This window comes from Eublepharis macularius, chromosome 13 (genome assembly GCF_028583425.1).
Source record: "Eublepharis macularius isolate TG4126 chromosome 13, MPM_Emac_v1.0, whole genome shotgun sequence".
Lineage (NCBI taxonomy): Eukaryota > Metazoa > Chordata > Lepidosauria > Squamata > Eublepharidae > Eublepharis > Eublepharis macularius.
This window is the reverse complement of record NC_072802.1, coordinates 12,267,998-12,279,012: the sequence shown is the minus strand read 5'-3', so window position 1 is coordinate 12,279,012 and position 11,015 is coordinate 12,267,998. Positions and strand designations below refer to the sequence as shown.

Here is an 11,015-nt window from a genome sequence, read left to right as displayed (position 1 = left end):
TCCAATCTCAGGAAGCGGCTCTTCCATTGAATGAAAGATCCTTAGGCTTATGGAGGAAGGCTACTTGGAAGATGGTTGGATTCACCCCGGGATCCTTTGTTTTTTCACCCCAAGTTAATTGTATTTGTTATCACCACTTGCTCAACGTGCAACTAGGCTTGCCAGCTTCCAAGCGGGGCCTGAGAAGCTCCCTGAATTGCAACTGATCTCCAGCCGCCAGAGATCAGTTTTTCTGAAGAAAATGGCCGTTTTGCAGGGTGGCCTCTGACCCATTGAGGTCCCTCCCCTCACCCCGCTCCCCAGGATCCACCTTCTAGTCTTCAGGAATTTCCCAACCCGTAATAGGCAACCCCGATGTGCAACCAATCACTCTGCTCAAAAAAATTGACGTGGCCCTTTTCACACTACGTACCTGCTTCCAGAACATTGCGAAACGCAGCGCAAAAACCACGGAAGGTGGCATCTTCTCACGCGACATTGCACAAAACTCTCACGAGAAGACGCTATATTCTGCATTTTTTGCGCTGCGTTTCGCGATGTTCTGGAAGCAGGTACGTAGTGTGAAAAGGGCCCATATTGTGAAGGGCTTCCTTCTTCCATGTGTTAATCAGAGGGATTTTCATGGCTTTCACTGAAGACCATGATCATATGAAAACGTAGTTCTTCTTTTTCTGGTCTCCTTTTGGGGGTGCTCTTTTTGCTTAATGGATTCCTCTGATGTTGCACAGGCTGGTAGGAACACAAAAGTTTCCAAACACAGTAACATTACATTTCACATGGCATTTCAGTTGCCATTACCTAACATTCCTCCTTTGTTAAGGTTTCTTCCCCTTCATTGTGAACATTTAGACAGTGAGCCGCTTGGAGCAGAAACCATCTCTTTCCACCCCCTCGATTCAAATGCTTCGTAAAATCCACTTACTGCCATTGGTGGCTTAGGCCAGTCACTCATCCCCCCTCCTCCACCTGCAATGTGAGGATAATGGTATCGTTCCTCCACCACGGCAGGACTATAAAGATTACTGAGATCCTAATCATGAAGTGATCTGAACATTTTTAAAAGACTATATAAAATGACCAGTAAGATTATTTATAATGAGGGACTTTATTATGCTCCTATAGCTGTCAACATGTCATACTTGACCAAGAAGGATAACATCAGCCCCTACAAAGGATAACAACAGCCCCTACAATGAATGTGATCATCTATATTTTTTTCATTTTCAGACTGGTATGCTAATTTTTGTAAGAAAGCTGGATCAAGTCCAAGAAGTGCAGCCCGAAAGATGCTCCAACTCTGGAATCTGATTTACAAGGTGCAAATTCCTCTTCTCATGGTAGTCATCAATGGGCACGTATTTAACCATTACCCTGACTACCACAGTGATTCTCAACATAAGACAAAGAAAATATAGTCAATGCAGCAATATTCAAGGTGCGATTCATGAGAATTAAGATATCAAGAAGCAAAGTCGAGTCACATGTCTACAGATCCATTCCAAAATTGTGGTCTTCGACATTTGCAAGAATTCAGTCCAGTCACTCCCACTTGCCCTCCTGCCAGTGGTCCTGGAAGTAACCCTGCCCATCTCCATGAAATTCCACTTTCTAACAGAACAACTCAAGCACCTATAACAGCTTCCCTCCAGTGGCATACCCAGCTCCTGAAGCCAACCCGCTATTTACTAATGAGCTTGGAGAGAGACAATATATATGTAGATAAAGAGAGGTAATGGTATACTGGTTGCATAAATGCTCTCATCTATTTTTTTTAGTCATTTTCTTGTTGCCCGAGTAGAATCCCGCAAAGCAATTGACGGCTATGTGCAAGCGATGCTCCCGCTGCTTTCCTGCTGAGAGGACGGACAAGGTTTTTTGCTGAGAGGCCCATCAGCTTCTGCTATTCATAGCTGCAGAAGGTCATCGCTGGAAATGACCTTGACGCTGATATGACCGGGCATCTTGTCTGCTTCCTGCCTGCCTCTGCCCCAGAGCTGGAGTGTCTGCAGGTCCCTGGAGTCACTGGGTGATGCAGTCAGCCGCACTTGTCCCAGGAACCGGTCACAGAAGATGTCACTGTGCCAAACCTAGAAAGAGAAGACGGAAAGTATAAATAACTGCTGCAAGACTAGTTTGCTTCCCACCCCCACCCCGTATTTCCCCTTTTTCTGGTGAAAAGGGCCCAAGGCAAGACCCCTCCCTTTGTAACAGTTCTTTTACTTAGGGGGTGATTGAGACTTGGAAGCTGCTTTGTTCTTGAGGACTGTCTGGGTTTTGCCTACAATATGCATACAGGCAAGGGGGAAAATCCTACATAGAGATGTGTAAAACAGAGTTTGCATGTATTTGAATCAATAGGAACAGACTTTAAGGGTATGGAAACCATGTCTAGAACATGACAAGGTACACATAGCTCGTGTTCAAAACATGCATTTGATGCTTCTTTAAGAGTCTCAGTAAGTGCCTTTTAACCCAAAGCCTCAGAATGAAACATTTATTTCTTTATTTGTGGTCTGCTCTCCCCACACGCAGGCTCAGAGCAGATTAATAACATATAAATACATATAACACTGGTGTACTAGGGTTGCCAGGTGTCTGGTTTTCCCCTGGACAGTCCAGTTTTTCATTGGATGGTCCAGGGAAGCGTGATTAAAATACTGGAATATAAATGTCTGGTATTTTTGTGCATGGGGGAGGAAAATCTGGTTGCTGGCCAGCAGGAGCTGGTGGCCTCAGCAGGTCTTCCTGCACTGCCTCTGCCTCCCCCCTGGGGGAGTCGCTGGTGGGCCTTCCCAGCCTCCTCCCCCATTTCCAGTCCCCTCGCCTGGCCACTTGTGTGCCAAGGAAGTGGCTGGCCGGACGCCTGGCCACTGGTGTCAGCAATTACCACCACTAGCTAGGGAAGAGCAGGTTTTCATTTCCGGTACATCCATTTCAGACTCGAAACAAGGCTAGGCAATTCAGGACTTCAAAACCTGAGGACAAGAATAACTTCAAATGTATCCCTATTACAGGCTGATGTTTGCTGATAGCTTTTCTTCAGCTGTAAGCACTTAGGATTTGATTACATGAGATGTTAAAGCCAACTTAAGTTGGGGAAACTTGTGTTTAACTTGCGATAGCGCTCACCTTCGAAATAGTGGCGTGTGGGGAAATGGACTCCCAAGCACATGCATGGAGGCAGAAGGGGTTTCACCATTCCCTCCTTCCACAGCAGGCAGGGGACCGGGGAAGCTCTCTGTGGGCTGGCACCACTCTGGTACAGGTTTCCTTGGAAGGACCCAGACCACCCGACACCTTTTGTCCACTCTTTCCCAGTAGGTTTTATGTTGTGTGTGATCAAATGAGGCATGAGGACCCAGGCAGAATAATAAACATTATTATTTAAAAGGTTTATGAATAACGTGTGTTCAAAACTTTGTAGATTAAAGAGAATAATGGTTGATGAATAAATAAAATAAAATGCCCTAACGCGTCTATCTAGATTGTTCCTAGGTGTCTCCTGGTGACTGGCTTCCAGCTGCCTCACTCCTTCTGGATGAGGGATCTCTCTGTCTGCAGCAGCCTCTCCTCAGCTCTGCTCCCTGGGCGTGAACCCCTCCCACCACGGCGAGGCCTTTTATCCCTTCTTCCCAGGCACCGCCCCTACTTCTCTACTGGTGTAGTTTTCCCCTCCAAATCCCTTCTTAACCAATCCCAGGGCCCAAAGGGGACCTGGGAAATGTGGGCCCTTTAGTCACTCTAGTACAGGTGTCATGTATGCCTGCATACCTGCCATTAATGTGTTTTGCATTCTGTGCTGATCATAAACATTTGCTACAGTTGTGTTCTGTATTGTTCATCTGAGAGTGTGTAAACTGCTAACATGAAATGTACTGAGCCAGTGGGGGTTGTCTGTTATCTACTGCAGGTATTTACTTTCACTTGTACAGCAAGTGTCCTTGGATGCAAGCTCCGGGCAGCGAGCGATGTATCTTTTCTCAGAGACTGGGATGATTTCATTCTGTACTACGTCTAGCCTAAACTAATCAGTTCCCATGTAACTCTTTGGGGTTTTCAGGCCAGAATGCCAATGGACCCAAAGGGCGGGAAGTTTCCTTATAATTAGCAAAATCAAAAAGAGTCCAGTAGCACCTTTAAGACTAACCAATTTTATTGTAGCATAAGCTTTCGAGAATCAAGTTCTCTTGACCAGTTCGGATCATGCATCTGACGAAGAGAACTTGATTCTCGAAAGCTTATGCTGCAATAAAATTGGTTAGTCTTAAAGGTGCTACTGGACTCTTTTTGATTTTGCTACCACAGACTAACACGGCTAACTCCTCTACCCTTATAATTAGTAGTGCCCTTTTTGAATAGCCACTTCTGCCAATTGCTACCTTTGTGTAAACACCTTGAACTGTATGGATCTCTAATAAAAGTTACTTCGACCAATGCACCTGAGTGCTTGCTGTGAGGGATTTGAGGATCTACCTGCCAGGGACTGACAACAGGCTTCCCTGGAGCCACTAGGCTCATAACACCTCCCTTCCACGCAGTGTGCTTTTGTGGGCAGAAAAGGCTCATGAGGACTGGGCTATTCATCTTCCTGCTGATTCCACATGTCTGCCCAGGAGACACGTGAATGCTGATCACCCACGTTAATTTGTGCTTAACCTCTTGTGTAAACAGACCCCTATTCATCCTTCATTGCTGTTTTTCCTCCTACTCCCTCCGGCACCTGCCTGCTCACTCCCATGACGCCAACATTTCAGTTCCGAGCTTCCTGGGACAGGGATCGACATGTTTTGCTGGTGTCACTTTGTAAGCGCCATGTATGCTGATAGTGCTACATAAATAAGCTGATCATCATGAGAGCACACCCGGTCACTGTCAGGATCTGCCATACTGGGGAAATGTAGCCTGTGTAACGCCATATTAATTTCTGTAGTTGTTTAGTCTCTCTCCCTTCTAGGTCCCTGCAAGTACATTTCCATGGGAGAGGATGCTGTGTCTTATCTGTTTCCTTCTGAGACGACCTTGATGAACCAATGTTCCCACAGAAAAGCTGCCTGCTATGTGAACTCTGGGGGGAGGCTGGGATTTGAGACTTTGAAGTGTACCAACTTTCATTTTGTAACTCATTCCTAACAAAGCTTTGCTCAGCCATGGTCTACTTGATCCTGGAATGTGGACATCTGGGCCTGAATGCTGTCTTTCAATAAAACCTTTTGAAATCAAAAGACCTTGTCTTCTTGCAGAAGGGAGGAAGGCAGACTCTAGCCAACTGGAATGCCGTAGCCTGACAGTCACTGTCCGGAACCATCTCGGCTACTCCCGCTTCATGTCCCCAGGTGGCGTGACCCATGGTTAGGACGTGTCAGTAGATGAGTAGCCATTCCTACTGCTGCTGTGCCTACCAGATCAGGCACAGATGGCTGAATTATGAATGGGAATGGGAAGCTCTCCCTCAGAGTGGGCTTGGCAAACTCCAGTGTAGAATTCCGAGGGGGGATTTTGGACATTCTTCAGTAGTAGCTTTACAAAATTAGTGATGCACCCCAGAGAACTACAGATTGTTCTGTACCAATCAAAAACATACAGTTGGCAGACAAAATCCGATGCTGGATGCAGCCCAAGAATGCATTTATCTCTCTTACCTGGACAGTAATAGGCTGTTTAACATTCCTTCGATAGAAAATGGCTTGTGTAATGAAAACAGCATTGACGGTTCCCTGCTGCACAGGAGAGCGAACCTTCTCATTCCCACATCTGGCGATCACATAGGGGTTTGCTCCTATGTGGGCAAAAACAACAACAAACACATGTTGCTCTGAGGAGCCAGTGCAGTACAGGAGTTAAGAGCATTTGGCTCGGATCTGGAAGACCCAGTTTTGAATCCCCACTATGCCATGGAAGCTGGCTGGGTGACCTTGGGCCGGTCACACACACTCAACCTAACCTACCTCACAGGATTGTTGTGAAGAGAAAATGGAGGGGAGGAAAATGGCGAAAGCTGCTTTGGGTCCCCATTGGAGAGAAAGGAAGGGTATAAATGAAGTAAAATGAACCCCACTTAATGCCATTTTCCCCACCTCCATTTTATCTTCACAAGAAAATCCCTGTGAGAGACTGAAGCTGAAGCTGCATGGGTCTGTCTCGCTGGTTCAGTTTCCATACTGCAGCATTTTTTCATGATAATTTGCACCAGATTTTCTGCCATGAGTAGTCACTCTGGCCACTATGAGCTCTTCCCCAGCCTTTCTGAAAGAACTTATACCCCAACTTTTTAATAAAAAATCTGCTTTGTGGTAGGCTGTTTTTGTTGTTCCCCCCTCGTCCCCCCCTCTCCCACCCCCTGCCAGCCCACTGCATTGTGATTGGCTACTCTCATCTAACAAGCTGCTCCTTCTCCCCTCCTTTCTATCCTTCCCCGCTCCCCCCTTTTCTCTTTTAATTTTTTTTTTAAAGTCCAGTGCAGGATCAATGAATTGCTCACTGGTTTGAAAGTACAGGTAGGAAGTTCCCTTTTTATTTTATTTTTCTTTGGCACAGGTGGGAATATTGTATAGGGGGCTAAATATCTGGGTATCAACAATAAATATTTTAACAGGGTTTTAGAGAAGTGTGAAAGGGCACATACAAGCCGATTCTATTCCTTTCAGCTTGACTTCAGGGAACATGAGGTGTTATCTCCCTGGTGCAGTCTTCCTGTCAGAACATAGCCACAATTTCAGAAGGATTTTTCAAAATTTTATCTAAGAGGAAGTTTTGGCTGTATAATGAAGAGCAAGATTTAAGATCAGGATTAAAGGATTTCCTTTAGTTGCTGCTCTTTTATCTTTGCTGTGCCATGCATTTCATTCCTCCTGAATTCCAATTTAACTAGAATGATTTCTAAATCTAACTTGGAAAATGGAGCATATACTATTTGTCAGTTTACTGCTGAGTTTCTTCTCTTCCACATGACTACAATCCATGTGTGCATTGATAAAACACTTGAACTGCTCACACATGTAAGTGCAATCAAGATTCTTGTCATGGGACATTTTTGCTGATATGCAAAGTTGCACTTTGATGAAACACCCTACCAAAACAATCATGATAGCTCAATACATAACATAAAACTGCAAATTCCCAGTTTGATCACTGTTCAACATGCGCATTGGTCAGGCAGGTGGCAGAAGGACACACGTGTGTGCGTGTATATGTACCGTCAAGTTGCAACTGATTTACGGCGACCTCAGCAAGGGGCTTTCAGGGACGTGAGAAGCAGAGGGGGTTTGCCAGTGCCTTCTTCTGCAGAGTCTTCCTTGGTGGTTGTCCACCCAAGCTCTGGTCTTGCTTAGCTTCTGAGATCTGACAAGATCAGCTATACCCTACCTCCTTCCCTCCTGGAAGGACACACACATACCAAAAACACTGAAACCTAGGCATGCTGCAGATATTTAATGTTCTCAACACCATTCGCAAATAAAAAATGGAGAAGTGGAGGATTCCAAATGCCACATTATAAATAAAGACTATGGCATTTTTCGTTCTGGTTATTTGCTCCCAATTCAATGCTGTTGAGATTTTTCCCCTCTTGCTTCCCTACAACATCAGGGTGCATTCATGCAGCTCCTGGGGTTCCCCTGGCTTTCCCCCAATCTTTCCCAAACCTACTTTGTTGTGAAGTTTTGGAAAAGATTTCAAAAAAATCTGGATGGCTGCTGTGTGCGTTGGAAGTTCAAGTTCTCCCAGTCCTGCCCACAGGGCAGTCATTTTCCTTGCTCCTGTGGCAACCATTTCTCACTCCCACCACCAGAAGTCTTTTTTATTTTTTTAATGAGTTGTTCAATATTGTTATACCATAATAAAATTATAACAATGTGTATCAGGTTCTCAGAATTCCTAGCTTTCATTCAAGAAAAAGTCTGGCCCTTTGGGTTGTGGATATGTGCATTTTCCTTCGTATCTCTGCAATGAAAGGGGCTAGAGGTTTTTTAAAAAATTGAAAGTTGAGAACACCTGACAGATGCATTGTTATAATGTTATAACACTATAATGATATTTAATTGCCAGTTTAAAAACAAAAAGCCTTCTGGTGGAAGGAGGAGGATGTGGCTGCTATAGTAGGGCCAGGGACAATATGTGGAAGCCTGCTGTGTGTAAGCGCCATCGCCACTGGACAGTAGCAGCAGCAGCAGCAGCTGCTGCTACAGGGAAACCACACAAGCCTGCACCGTGCGGAAAAAACCCTAAGAGATCTGGAACTGGGAAACAATTCAGATTATGTCTGAAAACATCCCTGCCTAACTAAGAGTCTCTCTACGCAAGACATCTGACGCGTGTTCCTCACGTGTTGGGAGATGCAATATTAACTAGAAAGTATAATTTTAAATAACAGAGCAGTTGGAGATTGCTCTGGAGGGGACAAATTCTCTCACAGCCCTCCGCCGCCTCTGGCATCTCTCCTTCTGGAGCCTTTGCCCTGCTGAGGCTCAGTCAATTCAAAATTTTAAGCAGTGAGGGCAGCAGGGTTAACGCTCCGGAAGGAGAGACAGTCTGGCATGCCAGAGGGCTGTGAGAGAATCTGTCCCTTCCAGAGCAATCTCCACCAGCTCTGTCTTTCAAAACTACGCTTTCCTTTAGATTGATAGATATTGCAAAGCATAATGGTCTTATGAGTAAACTAGAACTGGAACAAAAGACACACCAAAAGATTCGATGGCTCCTCTATTTGCAACTTCAAAGCTTAACAGACAGAATCAACATTAATCAAATAATGAATACCCCTAAAACTGATTTTGAAGAACTATTAGATTCTCAACAATTATCTTACGAAGGCCTAATATCCAAAGTTTACAATATTATATTAAATACATGTAACCAAAAGACTCTAAATTATCAAACTAAATGGTCAGATGATTGCAAAACTAATTTAACATCTGAACAATGGCACAAAATATGGTCTTCAAATTTAAACAACTCTCCAGTAGTTGTTACCAAACTACTAACTTTTAAGATCATAAACAGGTGGTATTTAACTCCTAAAAAACTATCTCAAATTTACTCCTCTTTATCCCCTCAGTGTTGGAAAGGCTGTGGAGAGGTTGGAACATTCTCTCACTGTTGGTGGGAATGCCAACATGTCGTTAATTTTTGGAAGAAAAACCTCACTTCGATTAAAGACATCACTTACACAATCCCTCTAAAGCCTGAATTAATCTTTTTGGATCAATGGGACGACCTACTCATTCCCAAAATAAGAAAGGACCTTATAACAAGCCTGCTAACAGCTGCAAAGAGCGTTATTGCAACTTATTGGAAAAGTAATAATGTTCCAACATTATCTGTCTGGCATAACAAGATCTGGGATCATTTCATTACAGAAAAATAGAGTGACAAAATTTATCAAGCCGAGCACTTTCCCAAAAGCACTCATTTTCAGGAGAAATGGTCTCCATTCTATGAATATCTGGAAAACAATAATATCTGGGCAGTATCAAAGTTTCACAAATCTGTTTTTGAATTGCTATAATGTAGTTATTAGAATCTAAGCCTTATCACTGTTACTTTACATTGTATATAGTATTGTTATTTGGTTATTGGTTGTGTTTTAGTTACCAATTGTTACTTGTTAATCTGTGCTATCTTGTAATTTATTGTATGCATTTTATTAATAAAATTTTGTTTAAATTATAAAAAAGAAAAGAAAGAAAATACGGATGGTATTACTGATAATCTGCTGCAATAAAATGTTATCCTTGTTAAAAAAAAAATCCAACAGGAACCTTTGCCTCTTGTGCAGCCATTTTAGCCATTACTTCCTTATTAATTTTAGAAATAAACCTACATATCTGATACGTAACACAAAACAAAACAAAAAACCCCTACGCTTTCCAGCTAACATTACGTCTCCTGACACTTGATGAACATGTGCCCAGGCGACTTGTGCCGACTCTAAAGATCGTATAGGTAAGGAAAAACAGGAAACACAGGCCAAGAGTTCGGGATCACCACACAACCCCCAGAAAGATCACACCCAAACAAGCTGAAATTTTACAACCTATTAAGGAAAAAGCCATGTTTATAAGAGAAAAGCAAAAAAAGTAAATAAGCCCCTACTTCCTTCTTCTACATAGCAAGTTTCTCCAAGACAAATAGGTGATCGATACAAGGAAATGTCGCCATGACAACAGAGGACACTTAGGAACAATCCCAGCAGGTAGCAATTTATGGAGTGTTCGTGGTAGCAGAAGAACATTATCCCTATGTCACTGCAAGGGTTGATTTGACCCAGACAGACCAAGCCCACTCCATGGCTATGTTTATCTGCCTCCCGCAGGAGCCGTGATTCTCTCTTTCTCTGCTGCATTTCACAACAACTCTGTGAGATAGGTTAGGCTGACAGAGACAAAGATCCAAAGACATCGAGAGAATTTCATGGCAAAGAGGGGATTTGAACCTGGATCCCGCTGGCCTTAGGCCCTAACTCTAACCATTGCTTAGCTTCCGAGATCTGACAAGACCGGCTCTACCGCTGCACTGCAGTGGATCGCTAGGGAGCTTCATGAATCCCCTGGGCTGCCGCCAGCCTGCAACACTAAAGTGGGAAAGTCAATAAAGACAGACAGACAAGGTTTCCTGGCTAGATTCCTTTATTGTTCCAAACATTCAGTTTGTATGGCTTTTTATCCCTCCCCCTTAATTCTGGCTGTTTCAGGACAATTTCTAAAATTAATTCCTGAATCGGGGCCTTCATGGTTTTCAATTTACTTTCAGTTTCTTTTCCCTTCTGTGATACTGACACACACACACACACACAGACAGACAGACAGACAGAGAACATTGGTAAAATCCTGCAATTTGCTGGTTACAAGTCACATGAACCTGTCTGATAGCTCCTGTTCACAAGTTACAGCAAACACATTACCATCTGTCTAAAGTGTACACTTGATTTTTCTTTATACAGATGTGGAGTAATTCTGATACATTCATTCCACGTACAGCTGAAAGTGTGATTTAAACCTCACATTTCTCCAGGCACTGGT

The 11,015-nt window shown here is 43.6% G+C and overlaps 1 protein-coding gene across 1 annotated transcript in view; it reads right to left on the bottom strand.

The window, feature by feature from the left end:
• Window positions 1-1,174: 1,174 nt before the first annotated feature.
• Window positions 1,175-11,015, bottom strand: part of CAPN6 (calpain 6) — a 91,571-nt gene continuing 81,730 nt past the window's right edge. The window contains exons 12-13 of the mRNA XM_054996350.1: window positions 5,640-5,776; window positions 1,175-2,087 (exon numbers count right to left, since the gene is read on the bottom strand). Coding sequence (XP_054852325.1) covers window positions 1,905-2,087; window positions 5,640-5,776 — 320 coding nt within the window. The 3' untranslated portion in view covers window positions 1,175-1,904. The remainder of the gene's footprint in view (window positions 2,088-5,639; window positions 5,777-11,015) is intronic.